Genomic DNA, 26,455 nt, shown 5'->3' on the forward strand with positions numbered 1-26,455 from the left:
CTTGAAGGAATGTGGCATACTCCTTAGATTAGATCATATCCAATTTTGGACAAAAAACTCAATCTTTTTTTTTTTTTTTTTTTTTTTTTTTTCCACTGGTGTCTGAGCTGTCTAGCTAATTGTACAAGAAGAAAAAAAAAAAGCTTCTGCTTTCAGCTACTAAAATTTCTTCCTTGAACACACCTTTTAAGGATTAATATTGGCCACCCTTCCATTGTCATGCTGAATCTGATTTCTGTAGATGTCAGCACTGCAATAGTCACAGATCCACCCTAGGGAACTAGTCACTGGCTGTGAGGTGATCCTTGAGAAGGACACAAAGGTCACTTGTGGGGTTGTTGAGCTCCAAACGCTTGGTCAATATGCTCCAAAATGCCAAAATCATGACTGCAGGTGAATACCTAAATGGCTTCTGTCATTATATGATGAACCATGTTGGTATAGTATGAAGCCGAAGGTGTCTGGGAAGAGGGGATGGACTTTACAGACTTCTGAATTTTAAAAATCTGAAGTAATATGTCATTCATCAAAGGATTAGGTTTTGTATAATTTGTCTTTGTGTTATTGGAAACTGCTGGTATTTTTCACTTATAGCTCAAAAATTGGTGTTTGGTAATACAAATACTTTATTTCTGACTATTAATAGCACCAATCACTCTATGAAGTCCATTTCTTACTGGAATCCACTCAAAAAAACCACTCAGTTCCTCATATCTATTGTCCTCAGTGATTTGCATAAATTAGTCAGCAAATGTAGGAAAATGAAAACTGTAGCATAGGGCTCTTTTAAGAATTTAGATCAATTTTACCAGTGATGGAGGAGGTATCTGGCTGATTATTAACAACAAATATTTCCCTCAATTCAAGAATTACTTAAAAATAATTTTTAAAAATCCATTTGCATTTTTTGTCTTCTTTCTTTCTTTCTTTCTTTCTTTCTTTCTTTCTTTCTTTCTTTCTTTCTTTCTTTCTTTCTTTCTTTCTTTCTTTCTTTCTTTCTTTCTTTCTTTCTTTCTTTCTTTCTTTCTTTCTTTCTTTCTTTCTTTCTTTCTTTCTTTCTTTCTTTCTTTCTTTCTTTCTTTCTTTCTTTCTTTCTTTCTTTCTTTCTTTCTTTCTTTCTTTCTTTCTTTCTTTCTTTCTTTCTTTCTTTCTTTCTTTCTTTCTTTCTTTCTTTCTTTCTTTCTTTCTTTCTTTCTTTCTTTCTTTCTTTCTTTCTTTCTTTCTTTCTTTTTCTTTTTCTCCCTTCCTTCCTTCCGCAACTTCCGCAACTTCCTTCCGCAACTTCCTTCCGCAACTTCCTTCTGCAACTTCCCTCCTTCCTTTACTTCCTTTCCTTCCTTTCCTTCCTTTCCTTCCTTTCCTTCCTTTCCTTCCTTTCCTTCCTTCTCTCTTTCTCTCTTTCTTTTCTTTTTGAAAAGAAACACTATTGCTCTGGAATAGAACAGCCTTTAGACAGAGATGGAAGTGTTACTAGGCCAGATTATATAGTGCAATTCCACTCTTGCGGACTGAAAGGCAGAAGTTGTCATTGCAGTGGAAATGACAATACAGTTTTTGAAGCAAGCCTCTGATTTTCATTTTATCTATGACTAATGTGTCACAGTGATCAGTAAAAGGATGTACTAATGAACAGCTCTCTTAATCACTTGATTAATGTTGCAATAGGGCTGTATGCAAGGGCGTGCACGCCAAATTCACATCTGGCATAAGACTAGAAGAAGAATATCTGAAGATAAGTGGATGTCTTTGCAACAGGAAATTATGTTTTCCCTGTGATTATTTCAATTTGTTTTCTGAATATTTTTGAATTGCTTTTTTTTTTTTAACTTACCATAGAATATAAGCATGTGTTTTGATAAAAAACAGAAATAGAAATGATCTTTAAGTGGATTTGATCCTATGACAAGCTTTGCACTACAACAAAATAGCAAATGTACATAGTTTTTATTAGATAATTTGAGCCATAGACGAAAAAGTATTTGTATTGTGTGCTTCTTGAAGAGTATAGAGGCGAAAAAAAATTAGAAACAGTGTGGAGACTTGAGACCCAAGAAATCTGGTTTATATTCCAAATTATGGTGTTGGATAATTGATGATCTTGGTAAATATATTTTTCTCTCTGTGGTTTTGTTTCTTATGCCTGGAAATAGCAGCAATAAAGTTATTTCATGACACAGAGCTGTAAGAACCACAAACAAAGCCCATCCTATAACAGAGATATAAATCATGGCCAAGGTTTGCATGCTTTCTATACTTTCTTTTTTGTTAATCATGAACATTGAGAATTATATATTGACAAGGAATATGAAAATCATGTCATGGAATATCCTGGTTGGAAGTGACCCACAAGGATCATCAAAGATCAGCTCCTGAAAAATGTCTTCATCAGTTGCATAGAGCTATGTAGAAGCATTTTTTTCTGGCTGGACTTTTGTTCTGAGTGCACTTTTATTCTGGACCAAAATTGTAGTTTTATAACAGGAAGAAGTAGTTTCTTCTGGTATCTTTGCTGAAAGAAGAAACTTCAAACAAATAAACCAGGCTACCTTTCACATCTCCATGCCTAAGGTGCCAGTTGAAAGATTAGAACAGGATATCTGGACCCTGTCAAATATTGCCTCTGAAATCTACCGAAAGTGCATATTAACAAGAATATGTCAAGTTGGATGACACATGGTATGCTGGTCCTCTAAGGAGTTTCAGTTTGTAATGATGCCTTCCCAGAATGTATTTATGTCTGCCTTACTTTGTAACTTAAATTAATTTGAATTTGAGGGTGAAAATATACACCGTTGAAAACTACTAAAATATAGTTTGTGTACAAAACCCTCTCTGCAATCTGCTTATTTGACTGCAAATGTTTCTTATTTCCTTCAGCTATTAATAACCTTTACCTACTCCTATCACTTTCTGTAAACTGATTAAAAGCTCATGATTTTTTCTTGATTCAAGAATTCCCAAAGCTTATAGAATGCATGATGAGTTACTGTTAACACATTTTTAATCTGTATTCTTTCCATCTGCCACACAGTGTTCAGTAATTTAAATAGAAAATATAAACACTAATGGAAATATGATGACTATTATTAGAGTTCTGGCATTCTCGTACACATGATTCAGAGGTGAAAATACATTTTTACACTCTGTATATGAAAGAAGGTGTGAGATTTTTCCATAATAATTCCTTTTATTTCAAGATTTGTTAAAAAAATCAGGAATGCTTTTCCTCTCTAAAATCAATTGTTTAGCTTTCTATCTGGAATTCTGCTCATTTTGCAAGACAGGCACAATGAACATTGTCCAGAATGTATCCCTTAAATCTTCACAGTGATAACATGGAAAATGAATGGGTAACTCAGCCGTTAGCATTTACTGTGATGTTATTTATAACTTGGATTGAATACTGCTGCGAAGGCCTGGGGGAATTATCATCATGTTATAATCAAACTCCCTGTTGTATGCCATTGATTGATAATTTTTCCTTTTTTTTTCCCCGTTTTTTAAATTTAAGGAAGTTTTCTAGAAGTTATTTTTCAATTTCTTTTATTTATTGTTATTTAGACATTTTTCTACCTTTTCAAGATTTATATCTGCTTTTTCTGCTATTTTATTTGGTTTTATATAATGGTAACTGATCATTGAATATATAGAAAATAACACCATACTAATCAAATATAAGAAATTTTTGACAAAAATGGTAAATTCCACTCTGTGAATATGATTTCATATATCTATTAAATGAAAAAAAAAAAAAAAGATAAAAAAATAAGAAATAAAGAGAAGAATATTAAATCTTGTCTATTTGACATGAGCTAACCTGCACTTTGATTCCCTGATCTTGAGATAAAGACTGACATTAGTGATGCATAAAGGCTATGAAAATTCCAGGTCCTGTGATTCAGAAACTAAGGAAAACAGAAACAAGAAGGCTCTTTGCAAACTTTGCAGCAGTCCTGAGGTATTTTGAGGACAGAGACAGATGGAGAATGGCAGGCATGTGATTGATCTTGGCTATCCCAGTGCCCATGGTGGGGTCCACTGGAAGTGAGAAAAGCACCATTTTGTGGTATCTTATAAGAGTGTCAAAGGTAATCAGGGTGTTATTATTAGCTATTACAAATCTCCAAATTAGTATGCAACTGGAAATAGAGTTGCTAGGCATCTCAATAAGGATTTTTAGTCATGTTCAAAACTGGGCATTCAATCATTAATTCCATACATGGAAAGACTTTATATGTACTACCTCTTTAACGATGCATAGTAGATTGCTAAGGAGAGAAATCATCCCTTCTGAGGCTCCTGTAGCACTCCCTGGATCCTGATCCTGATTCCAAATGGAAGGTCAGGCAACATCAATATTTTAAAAATTGAGTAGTTTCCTTCTGTCGTGGGGTTGGCAGGAACCCCTTAATATCAAGGATCCTCCCATTCTTCCGCAGTTCTTACCACTGTAAGTTACAATTTGTCCTACTCTGGCTCAAAAATGAGAAATAAAGTTTTTTTTTTTGCAGATATGCCATTCTCTGAGGATCTTTAACATGTCTCATATAGGCTGACTTTTTTAAAAAGGGCTTGGTCACTGGCTGTACTGCATAAGTGTGAGAGGGAGGTGGAAATCCTTTCCTCTTTTTCTCTAGCCTGTGTATAGGACAGTGGGCACATGATGATGGCCATTAATGACCACTTTGGCAAAACTCCATATCCACAAAAACTCTTTGTACCAGTGTACTGTGGAATGAGTTGGCAGGGAGAAAAAATAGTGAGCTATACAATCCCTTTTCCAGTGTGAGTGAATGCAGACACTTAAGATACTGACATATTTACAACATTCTAGTCTTGAGCCGCAAACGAAAAATGTCTACTTTGATCATGGAAGAAATGTTCAGTACTGAAATATTCTCAATTTGGAGCACTGAAAAGACCTAGTAGAAATATTTGGCTTATTCATGGCAAAATATTCATTCTTGTTTTTCATGTTTTACCTTTTCTTTAGACTGTTCCTCTGAGTTATAAGGTCAAAGTTCTTACAGACTTGAAGCTATAGTTATAATAAAAATTATAGATCAACCATTATCTATGCAAAAAATGCAGTTCTGATAATATTTGTGGGGAAAAGATAACAAAAATTCTGTAGTTTATACCTATTGTTCTTGCCTACCAAAAAAGTAACCACTCTTTCAAAGTTTCCAGGTTCAAATACATTTAAAATATATTTTAGTGAATGTGACAGAAAGTATTTCCTACTATTTTTGCCTTACACATGATAAAAGTCTCTACAGGGAATAGATATACTTATGCAGAACAAGAAGGATCAGGGTGCTTGAAGTTCTAAGGAGATATTTTTTTCATATCTGCCATTGCTATTCTTCTACCTGTCTAGGACAGAACATCTGGTTGTCACTAACACATGAAGAATTAATTTCTTATTACTCGAGCTGTTATCTTATGCTACTAGGAAAAAAAAAACCATAAGAAATCACCAATGGAATAAAAATTAAGAGTCTAACTCAGGATGCAAAAGGGTTGACTTAAGAAGTGACATTTAGACACTCTTACTGTATTTCAGGCACTGTAAACCCTTCACCTTTTACTGACCCTATCAAGTGCTGTTTCCTAGAAAGTGTTCACTGAACCTCTGGGAATAGGGTGTCTGTAGAAAAAAACTTCAAAATGGTTTTCTTCAATGGCAGTGCAGATGGAGGATATAGCAACTTCCCTCCAAAATTAATTCCCTTTGCTTCCTGTTATTAAATTTCCTGTTGATATCTCCCACTGCATTCTAAAACTGCATTTCTGGGGGCTTCAACTGTCTATTCCCCCTGCTACTTCTCTCATATTTCCTGAGAGGTCAGATATAGAAATAAGGGCTTGGTTGCAGCGTATTGAAACCCGCCTTTCTACTGAAACACTAAACACTAAGCACTGTCTTTTTGAATTCAGGTTAGGAGCAATACAAGGTCACTAAACTCTGAATCCCTTTAGGGTGTTTAGGTTTGAGTTGTTCCATAGAGACCTGCCAAGAAACTGCTAAAAACTAATCCTCTGCTTTCAAACTTTCCTTTTCATTCCATGTAACTTTTAAAATCTGTTTTAGTTGCAGTAGTAGTTACAATAAAAATAATATTTATCATTATATATATATAATATAAATGTGGATACTAGGTAGGAGAATATTATGATTTAGTTTTTAGTCAGTGAAAATTAGTAGAATTATTTTTATTCAGTTTTCAGATACCCCAAAACAGTTTTCAGCCAAGAGGTTCATCCATATATAAAGCAAAGAGAGAGATGGGGAGAGAGAGAGAGACAGAGACAGAGACAGAGACAGAGATTACATACTTTTACTTTAGACAGAAATACAGCAGAAGCAAATTGATTCATTAACTCATTATATCTTGGTGCAAAGAAATGCATGTCAAGATGATATCTTCAGTGATTTCAGTAATAGATAAGCTACCAAAATAATTAATAAACTTAAAAAAGGAACCTTGTCAATAATAGAGGCACCTTCAATATGCTCTGAGCCACAAGGATAATTTGAGTCAGCGGTAAACTGTAAACTACATGTAAGAGTCTGGAGTCCTGAGAAAAGGCTTAAATGAAGGATAAAATCTCAGGACTATTTTGGAAGGGAATATTTCTATTTATCACAATTCTCATGAAAACCTTTTTCTCTCTTTCCAAACCACTGGTTACACTAGTTGATATGGGTAAACTGATATCACTGCTCATTCACAATAGAGTTAAAACCTGATATATTTCAGCTCCCTAGAGTGAGAGCAGAAGTAGTTTCCCAGGTCCCTTTGGTCCTGATATGCACTGTTATAGTTTGCTGTAACTAGACTGTATTCAAGTCTTTGCAATGGAAAACCAGTATAACTTTGTACATTCAATTAGAGGTGTTATAAATAAGCTTTCCCATGGAATTTTTCGATACTATCCACCACTATCAGTGCTCCAATACTTTGTTCAGAATAATAAATCTTTCCTTCTTCAGTAAATTTTAACCATTGGCTTTGTCCTTTATTTAGTTTTTAGTCTCCACTTTAGGCTCAAATTTGAAATACAGAGATGTCCATATCTTGCACCTGAATTCTGATCCTTAAGGAGATTTGGCAGGGAGAACTGAGATGAGTGAGCTGAATCCCTAAAATGGAAAGAGTACAAACACTGATGTCACTGTCTCCAGCTGTCAAGTCAGCTGGAAGTAGGTAGGTGTGCAAAGACAGTGAAGGTCTCAAAGGATGGATGTGATTATCAGCTCCATAATTTTGTTTTGCAAAATGGGACAAACATTGAAATCAAGGCATAAGGTATTTAGTGGGTTTTGATTTTGACTGGTGCTTATATTCAACCTTACATCTGCAGACTGTAAGCTTGGATATATATCTACAGTTACTGGAGATTTTGCAGTCATCAAAGAAGCTATTGGCATTATGTGAGACCACTATAAACATAAAGGGGGAGCTGCCAGCTCTCTCCATGGTGCTGGGTGCATTCAGAGGGAAGATGTTTGTCAGCAGCTGCTTCTAAGTTCCCTGATATAGTGTATTAAAATAACAAAAAAACCCTGCTTCAAGTAACAGGTGTCGTTCCATGTGGTTAGAAACAGTACCTGGAGACTCACAAGGGAACAAAAGGCCTGTGGCTGGTTCTACCTTTGTCTGGCCCATGTTTGAAGCAGAATTTTTGGTGATAGAGACTAAAAGAACTGCATTAGGATAATGATTTTCTTCTTCTCCAATAAAAAGTCAGCTTAGCCTAACTACTGATAGACTTGGAGATATTTTGTGTTGTGCTGGTCATCTCCAGTCTAAGCAACTACAACATGGCAATTGTACAGCTCATTTCTGATGGTCCTTGCAACACAAAGTGATCCATTTCTATTCATCAGCCCATGTAGCCACCTCAGTTCCATAGAGCTAAGGAATAGAATTGTTGGGGTGGTAGAGAGCTTTCACTGGAGCAGTGGGGCTCAAAATGATAGCAGTCTCATAGTGTTCACTGGTTTGGATTATCATTGGTGGGACTGGTGTTCCAAGGTGAGTAAGGGCAAAATCTGATGGGAACAGAGGGAGCAGGTCTGCAGGGCAGAATGACTGTGTGTCCTTGCAGTGTATGCAAACTGTAAGAGGACAGTAGATGTGTGAAAAATACCAGGGAAATATTTTGTTTCAGTGCTTCTTTTGTGGCAGAAGATCTCTAAAGCTGAAGGAACAAATGATAAATTTAAAATATTTTTAATAAGGACTTTGAGATAGTATAGTGAAACAAGGCTATCAAGAAGTGCCTAACTTCACCTCAAACTCAGTGACAGAATCAATCTGACATTGCAAAGATTCAGGAAATGTTTGAAAATCTGGAAGACAAAAGATCCAATTTGTGAATGCAAAGTTTTCCGCAGGGAAATGAGAGAGAAAAGAGGCTGTCATTTTATAAATAACTTTCAAAGTAATTCTTTGCAATCAAGTATGTGTGTACCTGGTTTTGCAATAAAAAGCCAAGCCTTCAGCTGACAAGTCATCAAGTGCAGTGATAGTAGAGTTTCTGACTCCCCAAAACATAGTGACAGTTTTAAAATTTGCCAGGAAGGGAATGTAAAGTAGATATTGATCTGTAAAACAGCTGCAGTATATTGATACAATCTAACCAATGAGCTGACATTTTGGCTGAAGAATGATTTTTCTAACAGCAGAAGAAATACACAAGTCTGCTCACATCAAGTGTCATAATTTTCTTATTTCTGGGTTTTTTGGTATTTCATTGGCAGGTTTTAATACTGTGCTGAATTCCTGTCTTAGATTTTCTCCCTTTTATGTTAGGAGATTCTTCAGAATTTTCTCTCTTTGCAAAATTAGTGTATTAATTGCACAGCAACCAAAGATAAAAAAATCAAAGAAAATGAGGGGATTTTTGTTGTTAAAAGCTTGCTTTGGCTCATTGAGATCACCAGGGCTCTAACCCTATATTATCTTTAAGGGGATGTGTGCATAACACAGAAAACTTCAAATTTTGATTATTTTTTTCTATTTTCAAGTCAGGAAGGATAAGAGAATAGTACATCTGCCACCCTTATTTTGCATATAATGTCCTTTTGATTTTGAATTTTGGCATTCACACTTTCTAAACATACTTGTTTATGCAGCCAAGTTTGGTTCTTTTTTTCTGAATTTAGCAGGTACAAAGTGCTGGGAATTGTCTCTGAAATCATAAGGTGTGAGAAGTCATTATCTTCTGTAACAACGAGTAAAATTTCAATTGCCACTGGAATTCTTCCACCTCAATGACACTACATTGTGTGGCTGTCAGAAGGCTGAAGCACAGTATTTCTCTCACCAGTGGTTCCTTCTAAACAGCCTCAAAATACACTCAGTCTCTGTGTAACATAAGTATGAACAGTATAAAGAGCAAGGCGTATGTATTTAATTTTGCCTTATTGGTTGTGACTGTAAAAATAGAAGCTTGATTTGAAAGGAGATCCTTTTAAAACCCTTTCAAGACTAAAGTGTTCATACAAATCACTGTGTTAATTATATATCCTAAAAATCATGCAAATAATCTTTTTAGTGGTGCATTAATAATGTTAATTATTTGAAAAATAGCATCTAAGTGTGGGGTTTTTTTTTTCAAAAATGTGTCAAAGTATTTAAAATTCTCATGCTGAGTGTACATTTTAATAGTTCTTATTTGTTTCTTTTTTAATAATGACAGATGAATACTCCCTATACTATTGTAATGTTGAGCAACAGGCACAGGAGGCAATCACAGATGTAAAATTGTTACACTGGGATCCAGATTCTTGCACAAATTTGTTAAATAATAATTTAGATTTCACATCTTAATGTTTCAATTTATTTGCCTGTGGCACAACTGAAATAATGCTAATGGAAATGCAAAATTTGTAACAACTAAGAGAGACACATTCAAGTAAGGCTCTTAACCTCTTCTTTAGAGTTGTGGACATAAATTGCTGCCCAATCTGAAAATTTGTCAGAAAATAGTTCTCATGACCAGGGCATCAGTATGCACCTGGATCAGAACATTTAGTTTGTAAATTATTTAATGTTCCCATATCTTTTTAGTTTCCCAAAGGCATGCTTATGTCTAATACTTCCTCTGGTGAAGGGTAGCATAATCTAAAAATCAAGGTAACCACTTAGCTGTGCCTCCCGCAGCTGGTGCTATAGCAGTAGACCCCTGCATTCAAGCATGTTTAGACACAAGTACCACAACACTGCTACTGTTCAAGCTGGGCCTCTCTATAGCTTTACATCTGGACCACTGATGGAACTCTTTGAGTCCAGAATTTTACAGTATTTTGTCCTGGGATTTACATAACCTGTCACTATGATGAGGTAGGCTGCTACCACTGTGTGAGACTACTAGATAACACTCAAATCACAAACTACTGGATTTTGTACAGTGTATCCAATACAATGTATTCCAAAGAAGAATAAAGCAAACCAGAAAAGTTTACAAAATTAAAATAAAATCTGAGAGACAATATCTTAATACTCTCAGTTATGGAAATAAGGTTTCATCTTCGTGGAGTGTATGACAAGATTATTTTATAAATAAATAAATAAAAGTGGACCACAAGGTTTGTAAGGAAATATAACTGATATTATATGCCCTGTTACATTGAGAATAGCAAATAATAAAGGAATAAAATGTGTGGCTACCATTCATTCATTCATTCATTCACACATTCTTTCCATAACCTGCCTCAAATTCCCAGCTATGTTGTGCATTTGATGAAGGACAACTGATCAAGTGACTGCAAAACTTTCAATAACTCAATAAAATTATCTTTCAGTATAATCATGGCATATGCATATTTTCAATTAAATACTTATGTTTACAATTATTGATTGCATATACAATGCAAATATACAAGCAATAAAGTACATAACATAATCAATTTTGGTTTTGAAAATTCTCACAGTTCTCACTTCCTTTAGCTGAGATCTTTGAAAACTCTGAAAATTGGCCTTTAATTGATCAAAATGGGTGAGAAAGAGGTTCTTTGGTGACAGAACCTCTACCGCAATGCATGATCAACAACTAACAGAAAGCTTCTTCCAGATAATTATCAGAAATAACTTGCACAGCCAAATATTTTTCGTCTGATATCACAGAGGGGAAAGGGGGAAGGGTATGTTGTACCATAAATTAAATGTTGTGTTTGCTCTTTTTTCTTCTTAGTGATGGTTCATTTCTGGTGGGCAACTGAAGAAAGTTTTATACATATCTGAAGACACAATATCACTGACACAGGACTGTGATGAGAAGTCTTTTTTGTTAGTAGCTTGTATTCAGTTCAGCCCCCTGAACTATTGCATCAGATAATATTGCTCTTTCCCAGGACTCAGGTAAAAAAAAATGCGTGGGATCATTTTTTACCTTCTTTAAAGAATGCTTATATTACACCAGACTGTCTAACATATCTACTCCAGTCTTTAGTTTATCAGAAAGTTTATGAGATTTTCCTAGTGAAGGAGATTCCAAATTTTACTCTTATTCATCCCTGATGAAAATAGGCAATGTGGAAGAGCCTGTAGTTTGGGTTTTACACCTGAAGGTGCAGGACAGCTGGTAACCTGGCAGAATCCTTCCCATTAAGGACTCAGAAACACTGATAAATGCCAGTGACAAAATCCTAACCACTCAGCAATGACTGACACAGATGTTATTTTTGCAGATAACAGTCTTATGGTACATGAAGCATTAGTCATATCTTTTAAATAATTCAGCAGAATATTAATATACTCCAACTGCTTTGTTCTTAAGAGTGACAGGTGTGTTTAAATTAACCCCTCAAAAAACACCCAGATCGTCCAAGACATGAATTTACTTCAGGACCACCAGATTTAAGTGCCTGATTCTCCACAGTTTTTGACTCCAATAAAAGGGTTGATAGATATTGTCTACTCAGACAATGTAAAAGAGTTTTTTTCTCTTTCTGTTATGCACTGATGTCAGTCTTTTAGGAGGAAAAGAGCAAGAGTAAATTTCTGTTCCAATCCACTGGTGTTAGTATGGAGTGGAAAACTGGAAATATTACTCAGTAATTTAAAAAGACCATTAGGATTTAGTCTGCCAGAAGTGTTTGCCTGTTGCTGTCAGAGTACTACTGTGACAAATGAAAAGTTGGGGTTTTTTTTAACTAAAACCAAAATTTACTGGTGGGGAGAATGAGGGTAAGAAGGACTCATTTGACAAATGCTGTAAAGGAAGTGGGATGGCATTATTTACAGAGCAGGTTTGTCAGCTCAGAGAACATAGGGGAACTGGGACCATAACTCTGCTTGTAGCATGAAAAACTCACTACTTGCAGTCTTCTGCCTCTGCAGAAGCTTCCCATGGCTGTTGGGCTAACACCCACATTTCTGTCAGGCACCTTTTGCTGAATATGGGTCACAAACATGATTTTGAGCATTAGCTCAAGTTTGGTGATGTGTGAAAAATGTATGTTCTGGTTGATTGCGCAAAATGCGTGTTCTGGTGGATTGTATTTTCAGTCCTGTGTTTGTGTATCTGATGTTGTGTGGCCTTTGTTATTTCTGCAGCTGAACCAAAGGTTTGCCCCATTCAGCTGTCATGCTCTGGTTCTTATTTGTAGAACAGATAACATTTTTTTGTGGTTACTCTGAAAATGTGGAAAATAGAAGTATTGTTATGTCAGCCTTCCTCAGAGATTGACTAGAAACCTAACTACTTTCCCTCTCTTAAGGAAAAAAATGCACAAAACCACAAAACAACAAAACCAAAACCCCTTTTCAATTGTCTGTTCTACTGTAACAAGAAACATGATTTTTCCTTGTTGATCATAAGGCAACATCATTAGGTGAAGCACAATCCAGATATTCAGGCTACATTTTCTTCACAAAACCTTTTTCCTGACACGAATTTGTGCAAAACCCTGAACTTTCCAGGGAGCTGAGGAACGTGCAAGAAGCAGAGGTGACCAGAGAGAAAAATCTTTATGGTATAAGGCATAAAAGATAGGATTTTAGTCAAATGTCCACTTCACAGACTGCCTATGAATATAAAAAAAACCACAAGTATTGTTCTAATTACTTCCCAGACCCACAAAATTATCTCAAGCACAAGCCCTTATACTGGAAGCCAGATCCTCCATAAAATATTTGCGTCCCTGTCTGGATTGTTTTACGGTTGCACAAGAGCTCGACGTGCTGCCCTGCCGGCTCTGGCTCCACGGGCCCTTCACCCCACAGGGAACACCTGCCAACAGCTCCTTGGCAGCTGCACTTTGTGCCAGTTGTACCAGCGCTGCACGCTTTCCTCAGGCCCTGGGAATGCGTCTGAGAGCTTCCAAAAGTCCCCAATGCCCTTGCCTTGCCTTCTGAGTTCTGGGAACGCAGCTGAGGATCTTCTACTTTGTGCCTCTGGGGTAATGCTTTTATTTTCATTTAAACTGGGAATTTGGGAAAAGAAATGGTGTAACTGTCCTTTAAGGATCATTGTAGTCCTCTACATTTGGTCTATTTATGTTCTGCTCTTTCAGGGTGACTGGACACGAGAAAGAAAGACCTAGCAATTCTTTTCAGTAAATGCTTTGCAGAAAAATATTCTTTTTGGTTTGCCTTAGGAAGTTGACTATGGACATGAGTTGGAGCTTGGGCAGGAATCTAAATTGATTGACAATGACAAATGGTGGTGTATTATTGAAGGAAAATTAATATATATGTGCTCTGATGAGTTGTAAAGACATCAATGCTCAAAATTATTTTTCCTTTTAAAAGATCCTTTAATTTTTAGACATACTTCTTTCAGTGCAGTCACAGCTGTCAGCATTGACAAGGTTGAATTTACTAATTCATGTCTTCCACTTCTACTCTGTAGAGAAGCTAAATTGCCTAATGAAAAAGCTCCCAGATTAGATTTTCTTTTTAAATAGTGATGATGATGATGATGATAATAATAATAATAATAATAATAAATAATAGTAGTAATAATAATAAAGTGGATTCTTCATCTGCAATTCCAGCTTTGATGTCTCCAAGACTGAGACTAGAATGTAGGAGAAAGAAAGAGGAATTACAAAGAAAAATTATGGCTGTTGTAGAAACAAACTTTTTTATAAATCTGGTTTCTTTCATGTAATGTCTTTCTTAGAGATGGTAATTGCTGAAATACTTTGACTGCTTTATATTTTTCTCCTTTGTTCTCTATCTGTCTCTCTGTATATTTGTGACAAATAACAGATTCAATTTCTTCTTCAGCATTTTGCGTCATATGTTTCTGTACTGCTGGCTGGGTGACTGTGGCACATAGAGTTAATTCATCTGCAGGATTTTTATTTCATTAGAAAATGATTTATCCACTGCCAGGAGCTGATATCTATCGTATATGTGGAAATGCATAACTAAAGCAGGTCCTGATGTCCCTGGGCAAACAGGGACCTGGGAATAGCAGAAAAACCTGACATTCAAAAAAACCCAAACAAACACAAAACACAGGACACACAAACTCTTGGCAAAACCACTCTTAGACCTGCAGCTGTATTGCACACAGTAATGTCCAGGGAAAAAAGTGCTTGAAAATGGTTTTTAATTCACTGTGCCTAGATACTGAGTGTCAACTCTCAGAAAAGTATGAAAGTGCCAAAATCCAGATGGACCTTCTGACACTTTGGGTTTATTTACAAGGCAAATATTTTGGCAATGTGACTAGGGGAGGTCCAGTCTAGCCTGAGTGTCTAAGACCATATGGTAAATAAGGTACCATATCAAGCAGAAGAATAAGCCATTAAATAGAAAGGAAGATGAGATTTCCCCTTGGTTGTGAAGGTCAGACTGAGCAAATAGTTTAAAGCATCCCAAAAAGGGTTCACATTACTGAAGATACTTTTACTCCATGTTTTTTTCCTCAAGACTTGGCATGAAAATATTTCTCTGTCTTTGTCTTTTCACATCAGACTTTTGTTCTAAATTTTCTTTCTCTCCATCTGTTTTTGGCAACGTGCCTGACTATGGTCATATCTGGAAAAAACCAAACCACTAAATGTAAATTTCTACTGAAACATTTCATAAGTCCAAGATGCGAAGACAAATTTAAAATTTATTACTGGGAATTTGGAGCTGAGTTTGAAATTTGAAATTCAGGAGCAACTTTGCTCTTTGTCTAGGTATTTCTGTGTGATATATTTCTGAGTCTAGTTCTTTCAACATAAAAACTTGGTTTCAAATAATTTTTTTTGAAAGTCAGTGAATTTTTTCAGAAAATTCCTGTTCTCAAGGAAAGTCATGGGAACTGAAGTCACCTTTCTTTGCTTTGACCCGACACCAAATACTTTGATATATTTGAACAGCTCTCAATCAGTACTTGACAGTGGTAATTCATGTTGTGTCAGAGCCAATCCCCATCTCTAATAATCTTTTGGCAACTTTTTATGTTCTGTCCATGGTCAAGCTTGGATAGAGATAGTCCTGAAGAAAAAGACTCTTATAGTGTACTTTTTGCAATTGTTTCTTAAAAAGGATCAGCTCCAGATATTTCTTTTTCAGTGTCATAGAACTTGTCTGTGACACAGCTTCTGTGTGATTTTCTAGATGTGAAAGTAAAGCCGCAGGTGCTAATAAAACAATACTCAGTAAGAATAGCAAGGATAATCAAAGGAAAAGGAAAAGCCTATAACATGGAACTGCTAAAGGTCATCCAAATGCAGTCTACCTTGACATGCTGCAATAAATGACCTCCCTGAACCTAGCTTATAGTAATGCAAGTTATATAACTAATATAGTAATATAACATAATTTTTATTATATAGTGATATAATATAATTTATATAGTTAAAGCAGAGGGCTGCTTTAGTCTGATTTCCTGCCATAGACTGCCTATTTGGCCATCTTGTAAGAAGACTAAGTAGGATGATCTTGCTTCCTGGAAGTAGTTTTATAATCAGTTGGTCTTCTTGGTTGTTAGAAAATGTTCATTATTTGCACACCTTGACTGAAGCTACTTCAGCAGTTTTGCAGTGCAATGACTAATAGGGACATCATCCATGGGTCAGCGGAATAGTCACTATCACAGATATTTTCTTTTGTACCTGCTGTGTTTCTACCATATAGCTTTGGAAGTGTCCTTTAATGAGCTCAGAGTGCCAAGGTGATGTGACCCCCATGTAGCTTGTCAGCTGTCCCCAGGCAGATGCTGATTTGCATTCAGACCAGTCAGCCTACAGGGACAGAGCTCCTTATCTGTCCATCAGTAGTTCACATTAAATGATCTACTATGGAGTTCAAACTACTGTCTCCTACATTGAATAAAAACTTGTTTAAATGTTCTGTGTATGCAATTATCTGAAAAATGGTGCAAATTGATTTATGAGACAAACATACATATGCCAAGACTTAACCTAGATCAGATGTGATACCAAGGTCTTGCTTTGTTTTGTATTTTGTGTGTGCTTCAGAATATCCAGAATATGTCTATATTTTTGTCATGTTGACTCCAAAAATCTTGCAACCATGAATTATGAAACATCAATCACTCATGGAAAAAAATTACTTGACAGTTGTCTAACGGTCCATAGAAAGTCAAAGCTACATCTTTGACTGATCCAGTCTTCAAAGGCACCAGAATGTGTGTTCCTATTCATACTGGAAAACACGGTGTTACCAGTGGGGCTGAATGAAAATCTCATCTAGAAGTAACAGTATTCCTAAACAAAAATAAAGTGTGAAAAGTAAAAGTCTGTTTCGGGGGAAACCAGCTGCATATGCACATCAAAGCTCAGTTGGCAGACATCACTCTAACCTATATTTGCTTCTGCTTATGTCTTTGTTACTCACTAGATTCAGTACCATTCACCCTCTCCTTGGCATTATACTTTCATCCTATATTTAGTTCTTATCAGTTGATTGCTGGGTGTTTCTGATAACAACATACCCCATCTGATCTGGGGATATAATTGGGTGTATCAGAGTTAAAGTTAAGTTTCCTTTCCTTGACCCAGCTGTGCTGCTGGGCATGCACTGGGATACAAAACTCTTTTATTATTAATAGTTTGATTCTCAGCAGGACTAAACTCTGGGAATTCATCAGTAACATGTTAGCAGACACCTCAAATATTGTCCTGCATTTTCTTGTTGAATGACTATTATACTCAATTCCTCCAATATTTTCTTATATCAGTATCAAAGTCTCTCCTGTCTTTACCTCATAATTCATGTGAACTGTTGTCTCTCCTAATTCCCTTTTTAATAATATCATCAAGACAACCCAAAAATGAGTTTATAATGTATTTGTATATTCCTACTTTGATTATATGAACAACCAAACTTTTCACTAATAAGCAGGAGTTTGCATTAGAAACCGACAAATAGTAAACCTCTGGCATTTTCCTAAAAAAAATTGCTCAAATAATTGCTTTACTTTGTTCCATCAGTTAGAGCCCTAAGTAAATATGCATTATCTGACTTCAAGGCACATGGTTACATGCAGACATTAGCAGCAGCATATAGTACATCCTTCTCCCCTCTTCCTAGTATTGTTAATTTTTTCCCTATCCAGGCAATTATAGAGAAAAGAGAACTGTCATTTTATTTTGTCTAACACAGACTTGTGTATCAGAGGAATCTGGTGTGAGGCTGTAGCTGTTTCTACACTTCCCTCCCTCCCTTCCCACCACTGAATGTGAGAACTGATCCCAGGACAGTTCATTTACCCTGTGAGTAGGAGCAGAATATCTATCACTAACTTGAGGCAGGAGCATTTTCTCATTGTGCCCAAATCATAATCAGAAGAAATTATGGGAAACCTGTGTGTGTCAGGTTTAGATATCACTCACAAGAACCAAAGGAGTTTTAGATTTTTCAGTGTCCATGTTGTTTGAGAAGCAAGGAGAGAGAAAGGACGTCTTACAAAAGAATATTTCTGGTCAGGTTAGGCAGAAAAGGTTCCCACTAAAATGAAATGTTCAACATGTAAACTAGGTCAGGAAAATATGTTTACTTTGTTGCATGAAGATTCGTATAAATTTTGCAGTTTCTGCATACTGTGAGTTTTACAGATTAGTTTAAAAGAAACTCCTAAATCGAATCAGGAGCTAAAGTTTAGATTTTTACAAAAACTTCAAACTTGCCCTAAAAAAAATTCAGATTTTTGGCTGCTTAGACTTCTAAAGAATAAATGTGACATTCTTTATAATTTCCAGATGGCAATGTCTGTTTTTCAGATTGAACATATATGCACATACACACACCTTGTTTTATTTTAATTCTGTGTATTTCCACAAAGGCTGTGATTATCTCTAGTAAATATGGCACCCAGATCCCTTGGCTTTTTCCTCCTTAAAGGGAGCAACTGTGTAACTTCCCATACAGTTGCCTAAAGCCACACTTATATATGTAAGATATTGTTACATATGTCATCTTTAACTTGCTTCCCAGAATGAATATTTTGTGCATACAAGGGATGCAGATGGTACCAACCACTTCTCTCTCTGGCCACTGGGCTGATGTTGTGGAAAATTGGTTTCAAATTGGATTCTCTCAATTCTCCTGCTCTTATATTTTGATTTCAGAATAAGAGCCCATGATTGAGGGTAAGCATAAATAGTAACAAGGGAGTAAGGCATGGAGGAAGGAGGGCAGGTGGTAGGAGCTGAAATGTAAAATGGTGAGGGACAGGCAATCATGCACAAATAGTTATACAAACACCTATATCTGGGTATAGTCCACAGTCTCAGGATCTTGCTACATAAAACAAGAAAAGATTCAGACATTTTTTTTTCCCCATTTATCTCTCTCCCCACATTCCAAAATGAAGACTTTACTATTTTATTCAATTTGAATAGGAATACAAGTGAAAATAATCCTGACTTCTCAGGATTGATTAGCTCTGTTTCAGGTATTCAGATAATCTGACTTCTCAAGAAAGTAGTAAAGCTGTCAAAACATAGGTGACCCCAAATATTTAACTGTTCATATAAAATGGAACTGCTTCAGCAGAAGAGATATATTTAAGAAGAACAAGGGATTTGCCTTAGTATCATCCTTTACCTACCACTGACCTGGGCAGCTGTTTTGTTGATATGTGAATGTGACTCCTCAGACTGTTCTGGTACTCATGAAAGAGTATTTTTGAAGAAATAAGGTTTTATATAAAATCTCTTTATTAGTCTTAGTGAGGAGGATCTACTGAAGAACAGGCTAAAGGAGCAAACAGAGAGCTAGAGGAATGATCAGAAAAACACTGAGTACCTAGCATCAAGTAATCAAAACCTGTCAGTGCAGAACATTTCGTCAGCAGAGCTAAAGAAGAAAGGGGCTCAAGCACTGATTGCAAGCTTTGGCTAGAAAAAGCTACCATTTTCAGACAGGTGGCAGGTATGAAGTGTGTTAAGAGTAGAGGGAAGAGAAAAAACCTGGTGGTGATTTTGCTGCTTAATGAACCTTTGCTTCTCCATCTTGTGCATTGGATAAATAGATTCCTTTCCCCAGACTTTGCCAGAGAGCCAGGTGCTTATATCTCCTGGGGGAAGATGAGAAGTGTAAATGCCGACTCATGTAGCAGAGACAAGGTGACTATAGGTTCACTAGCAAGAGCAGTTTAAGATGGTTTCTGGTTTCATGTGACGATGACATTTATGTAAAGGTATGCTGGCTTGAGGGCACTTTTCTGCTACTTTCATTTTCAAGCCATTGACCACATACATAATTCTACAGCTGTGGAATTGTAAGCAGTGCAAGGAAAAGATTGCTCAGGTTTTAAAATAATTATTCTTATTTGAATTGTTAATATTTTAATTTCTCTAAATGCTTTAAGAATCTATTTGTTTTCAGTTTTATAAAGTATTTCTAAAAATCCCAGAATTTTTGAGCTACTTAAATATTTCCATAAATCAGAAACAGAAAAACAAATCTGGTCTAATTAATATTTTTGCATATTGCCTTCACGTATCTAGACTATATAAAATATTATTATTAAAATTTTTAGCAGTGTTCTGTAATACTTAGATGAACTTCACAGGTATGTGTGATAATTGCAGCACATCAGAAAAGGACCAAAAAAAAAAAAAATCCAAGCCAATTTTATTGGTTTAAAGTGGTGTCTTAATTGGTTCTGAATTGCAACTAAGAGTCGAAGTGGAGAAAATCACCTAAATTTACCCTCCCCCTTAGTCAGCGGTGAGCTTCATTGACCCTCCCCAAGCCATATAAGGCCAGGAAGAATGTGCTAAGCACTGAGTGTGCTAAGAATAAAGTTGTACTAGGATGGATAAGGTTACTTTGAACTCTATATTTCATGTTTCCTGACATACCCCCCAAAGAACTGCAATTATGCTAGCAAGGCTGTAGGAGCATTGAACAGTTCTTTCCCAGTTCTTTTGATTTTTGTTTCCTCTCTATGCATTCCTGTCCTGTTTAGAACTGCGATTTTTTACATTTTATTTGTGATGTGCATAGTTCCAAGGATATTAGAAAAACGTGCTGAAGGTTCACTCTGAGGCATGGCTATTTTTGTTAGAAGCTGATACTTTAGACTGAGCTTTAAGTGTTGCCTCTGGAAGGCCTTGGATTGTTCTAGGAGGCCAGGTCTGCAGAGGAAACAGACATTTCAGGGAGCATAAAAGAAGAAGGAACACAATTAGAAAAAGCAGAGGACTTCACTCCTTCTCATTCTGCAACTCCTGCAAGAGTCAGCAACCCAGAAGTATTATCTAAGCTGCCACAGTAAATCTTGACCTTTTAAACAGAGTATCCCTTACCATCATCATGGCCGAGATAACAGCAGAAGGTACAGTAACTCTTTTCAAATATAATTAACCAAAAATGATATGTGCTTTAGCAGTATAATTGAACTGGCATGTCAAAATAATTTGTTGTTCTTAGCAAATAATATTTTCACTCCAGGATTCCATTTTATTTTTCTTTCCTGTTTTTGCTTTTTTGCTTTTTTTTTTTTTTTTTTTTTTTACTTTTTTACTCCTGTAGGCTGAGTTTTTGCAAGTTACTGAAGCAAGCTCTGTGTATACCTCTAAAAATAACCTTAGTTTCCTTTGCAGAACACCATTATTTAGCTCCGTTAGAGTGATAGAAACAGAGAATGCCTGAAGTTCAGGGTGTTCTATTCTCAAGCCTTTGCTCAGAAAAAGCTTTGGTAGTCCCTTATAATCAGAGATTTACCAGAGTCAGAATAGCTTCATTTGTTGGCCCTGATTTTTCCATAGGGAACACAGAGTATTTTTGAACTGTACATGAAGTTACTGAAGGGTAAAAGGTAAAAAAACCCCTCTGCTATCCTTATTTAGGTAGACTTCTAAGGGAGTCAGTGAAAATTGTGTTGAAATAAATATGCCAGATGTTGGCCTGCAAAAATGAAAGGCAATTGCTTTAACCAATAAATACATATTGTAAAATGTGAATGTTTAATGTACTTTAGTATTTCCTGACTATTCATATTTAAATAACATTTTAGATGCATAACAATATTTTATCAGCTGAAGTCAGAGGGGAGGATATATTTAAAAAGCAACCTTCTTTAATACTGATTATTTTAGTTGAATTTCACTACAACTTTTATTTGCACTGTTTATCCCAATTTAATAATGACAAAAATACAAAAAAATACTTTTTAAACAATCTTCTGAGAGTTACTTTATTCTGTTTCTCAAGGTTATGTGTTATTTCAGTGCATGAAAGATGTAGTTTTCATTTCCCATTTTTTATTGTTCATACTTGTAAAAGGATCTGCATTAAGTGCTATTAGAAGGTGATCCTTTTCCTTCTTAAGGGCTGATGTTAGGACTACATCAACTAGCAGAATCCTTGCTTGATGTCTGGTTAGCCACATCATGGAGGCAATGTGATTTTTTAATCAGCAGTTGGACTGATCTATAATTTACTTCTGGCTGCAAATACTGCCAAAACAGGTGGCTCAGCCTGACAGCCCTAACCCAAATACTAACACTCGTTTTTTCAGATGTTCTTAACTAGGTTTGTTGGAAACATTGGTTATTTTGTAGCTGTTTTGAAGCAAATTTGTGAAATAACCAAAATAGTGAGATTTTTGATCCAAAATTAATTGCAAAAAATATAAGACTTTACAACCAGTTTGACTTTTCAGTCATTTAGCTTATTAAAAAAAGAAAAATTAAAGATTCTAGAATGAAATAAAATGCCACAGAATGAAAGAAATCAGAGTCTGAAAATGTTTTATTTTGTTTGTATAGTGTTTTTACAGGAGTGTTTTTACAGCTGTAACAGTGTGTGTCTTCTGTGGGACTTTTTGTACAGAGCATAGACTTAGATGATAAGAGGCATCAGATCCCCAGTAAGCTGACCTTCCACGTGACAGGGAAATAAATGATATAATTAGTTTAGTTATGTTTGGCTTAGTTTTATTTTGTTTTCATGTACTTCGAATGCACTTGTGGTGATTGACTGATTTTTAAACACTGTATCCACAAGATGGAAATTTTATTTATGGCAAAAAGTAAGAATTCAGCCTGGAGCTAATATTTCACTGCAGTTTGTTTTCCTCTGGGGCTAGTACTAGCACTCACAGTCTGAAAGTTTAGATATAAACTTCAGCAACATATAGTTTGGATAAACAAAAAACAATTCAACTACCTGTTACTTCACACAATTTATTTCATTTTCCATCCTACCTCCGAGCCCGTGATTTGCTGGGCTCTTCATGACTTTGCTCAGACTAAACCACTTGCTCCTTGCAACAGGTATTTATAACTTTTTTTTCCACTGTCAGTCACAGAGCCAGACACTTGGGCTCCTTGCCTTTTGGGGTACCATGCTGACACATCAGAGAGCAGGGCACAGCAGCAATGCCGGCACTGCCATGGACAGTGTGGTTGCTGGTTTAGAGAGACGGCCCAGGCCTGGCAGGATGTGCTGGTGCACATCTCAGGGTTCTCTTTCTGGCAGCCTGTGTCAGGACAACGATCTGTTTGGAGATGAACAGAAGCAATGGGGATATCTTTCAGGTCAACAGCATGATAATGACAGTGAGATTAAGTAACTTAAATATATAGCCAATAAGCAATTACCCTGCAGTGTCTACTTGTACCAAAACCCACATGTGCTACTTATTCTTTTACACAGCTACAAATTGTTAGTTGCAGAAATACTGGTGAAATGTACACTGTGAAAGACAAAATGAGATCCCTGAAGACAGCAATTCATAAATGTCCTTAGAAAGTTGGCAGGACCTATGTCTCTAGCTGTCAAGTATTAAGGAGAAGATTCCAAAGGATTATCTTCAGCATTCTCATATTACACGTCATTGCAATCACAGAAATGTCCTATTAAAAAGTGGAAATCCTTAAAATTGTATTAAAAAAAAAGTACAAAGACTCAGTACAGAGACTAAATACTCTGCCTTTGCTATACTCTCAGGATCTAATATTAATATTAGTATTAGTCATATTAGTGCAGTGAATACTAATTATTGCTCTTGTTATTATTACATTTAAGTAGTTACTGAGTATTCTTGTAGCAGCCAGGATCTTTTCTGCAGTCCACTTAAGACTTTGTCTAAAAAGCCATGGATCTCAAACTATGCTACTCCACTGTGTCTGTGAACACAGGAACACTGGACTCAGTGGCAGATGTAGTTGGAGCTGCCACCACTGAAACACGAACAGAAAAAGGCTGACACCTCTGAGAAATGGCTTCTGCCAATGTACAGCTTAATCTGTATGTGCACAACAGCTCCAGCACCAGCCCTATAGCTGGTCCTTTCTAGTCCAATCTCCTGCAGGTCACAGTGCAAGGCTGATGGGCATCCCCTGACACTTTATCCTCCCACGTAGGGAAGAATGAACAGAGACTCAGCTCTGCTTGCTGCAATGCTCTGGAGACTGTGCACTGATCTAATCCAGGAAGGTGAGGAGAGGAGAAAGACAAGGTTTCTGTGCCAGCTGTTTGTCTGCCACAACTTATTTCCCCAGTGGAGCAAGAGAGAAGCAGGAGTCAAATAGAAATGTGACAATGAGTCACAGTTTGGTCCTTATTTTGCTGCTGAGAGCTGTGCAACTACATATTTCCTCTGTCTGGGAGCAGGCTGCAAGGAGACAGGCTAGCCCCAAGGATACACACAGCTTGTCAGTGATAAAATCAAAATTAGCTTCTGCATTTCAGCCCTTTTCTCAAGCTATTGGATAACTATGAAAAGTTTTAAGATGTAAACCATTTCAAAAGGCAAAAAGATGTGTATGCTTGAAGATTAACAGACATGAAACTACTAATGTATGAGAAACAACACACAAGAGCCAGAGGGTAAAATCCCAATTATTTCATGAGTGTGATGGTCAGAAGCTAAAAGAGGTATTCAATTGGCAAAATGTTTAATGAAGGCACACTAGAAGCAAGAGGCAGATAGCTACTTCTCAGGGTAATTCAGGAGTTGCTGCTAGATGTGCCAGTTGTGCTGACTGCAACAGGGACCTAGATGAATAAATTGGATTAGATTATTTATTTTGATGGCTAAAGGCATAAGAGGTGTTTATTACCCTCCTTTCTTACTGCTGTTTATGCTTGGAGCTAGGATGTTTATATCAAATCTATTTACACCTAGCAAATTTTCAAAATGGAAAGATGTCTTCTTTTTCTACCTTTCAATGTTGATAAGGAAGAAGATAGTGTACCTATTAGAGTAGGGTATAGAAAATACAACAATTTTAGCTATGATTTTTTTTGAAAGAATTGTCTGCTCTTGTTCAGAACAACCAGGTAAAACCAATAGCCTAATTACACAAAGTAAAAAAAAAGTCAGAAAACCTAGGCCTGCCTGTGAAAAAGTCATTGTGGGGAACAGAAGCTCCAAATTCTTACTGAAATTCCTTAAAAATTATATTCCCCTGTGACTGTGGGCCTGTACAAGTGTGCTGGTTTGGCTTCATCCTTGATGTTTTCTTATAGCCTGTTGAGGCAAGCATCAGGCCAGATTGGTTAGCTTCACTTTTAGGTTTAAGAATTTGTGGACAATGCTACTCAGAGCCCATAAAGCATTTATGTGCCTTCAGTTGGTACAAGGCAGCACTTATATACAATTCATTACCTTAGGTAGCCCCTTAGAGAGTCAGAGGTTTAGCTCTGGGCATCAGAGCAAACCTATAAACCAGAGGGTCAAGCTAATGCATAGTGTTAGTACACGACAGGCTAAAACTGTGTGTGTACAGTTAGCTCCTGTTGTGGGCAGGACTGTAGGTCTGAATATTTATTCACTTTTTTTTTTTTTTTTTTTGAAAGATCACAAAGAACCTTGTGATCTTAAGTATTTGGAACATATTTTAACGTTACTTATATAATGAGAAATGTTTTGCAAATCCTGCTAGCGTTTTCAAGCTATTGGGAAAATAGTTACCACTGACCTAAAAATGAAATCTGTGCAACTACTTGCATTCTCAGAAATCAAAACCTACAGTTTCAGAGACCTAAACAATGCAAAAAAATCTAGTCTAGAAATAGTTTGAGTTCTTTCACCCATTGCCTGCAATATAAATATGGAGTAAGAGGTAGATTTATTCTCTTTTTACTGCTGAGTTCTGGAAAGCAGAAATTGTTTTACTTTAAAACATTTCATAATACAGGCCTGGCTTCAGTTCAGGACATACTGAGGAGTGAGAAACAAATCAGAGTTACCCCATTTGGCGCAGCTCATCCATTTACAGAAGTGAAAAACTTTTTCCTTTCTGATGCTGACAGTCACTGGTTTCTTCTCTATTTAAGAAGATTGAACTAGTGCAAACTGCTCATTTTACCAGGTAAACCATATTACAGTAGTAGAGAGTAAATTGCTTTAAATCCAAATGTTTGAAAAGACTTTTAGATCATCAATTTTAATCATTATTTAAATCAACAAACAGGAAACCTGGGTTTCAAAACAGCAATTTTCAAGTTTTTTGCAAATGTCATCTGTCATTCTTTTTCCTAAAAGAGACTAATATGGCAACCAAATACAGCCCTTCTCAATAAATTTGTGCCTTTTAGAGAGAAATATAACCTAAATATCTGTCTAATAAAAAATTCTATAGTTTGGGAGTAATTTATCTAGATTCTCAGCTTTTTCATACTGGGTTTTGTTTGCTGTTGTTGTTTTTTAATGCTGGAGAATGGTAAATGGTGCATTTCTCTTTTGCTAGATAATGGTTGCATTTTTACTTGTGGTTTCTGTCAAGCTTCATTAGGATGGAAATTTTAATTCAATTAAAATGATACAAACCCAGCTATTTAAAAATTGTTTATATGTGTATATTTACATACTTAGATAATAGAAATAGGTTAAATAGAAAAGTCCATTTTAAATACAAGCTCTCTTGATAAGTTAAATGATTTATTAAACAAATATGGCGCTATTTCTAATTTAGGTTCTTGGCGCCTGCATCCTATAAGAATATATAACTGAGAGAGCTCATTTTCTTTCATAAAATGTTTATTCAAACATTACATTTATTCAAAGGTTAAGG

At 36.1% G+C, this 26,455-nt stretch overlaps 1 protein-coding gene across 1 annotated transcript in view; it reads left to right on the forward strand.

Annotated features, from left to right (window-relative positions):
- Nucleotides 1-26,455, forward strand: part of TRDN (triadin) — a 274,790-nt gene that overhangs the window by 33,594 nt on the left and 214,741 nt on the right. Inside the window, 3 exon segments of the mRNA XM_053973292.1 lie at nucleotides 13,088-13,296; nucleotides 13,298-13,403; nucleotides 19,550-19,559. Coding sequence (XP_053829267.1) covers nucleotides 13,088-13,296; nucleotides 13,298-13,403; nucleotides 19,550-19,559 — 325 coding nt within the window.

Source organism: Vidua macroura, chromosome 3, assembly GCF_024509145.1.
Source record: "Vidua macroura isolate BioBank_ID:100142 chromosome 3, ASM2450914v1, whole genome shotgun sequence".
Lineage (NCBI taxonomy): Eukaryota > Metazoa > Chordata > Aves > Passeriformes > Viduidae > Vidua > Vidua macroura.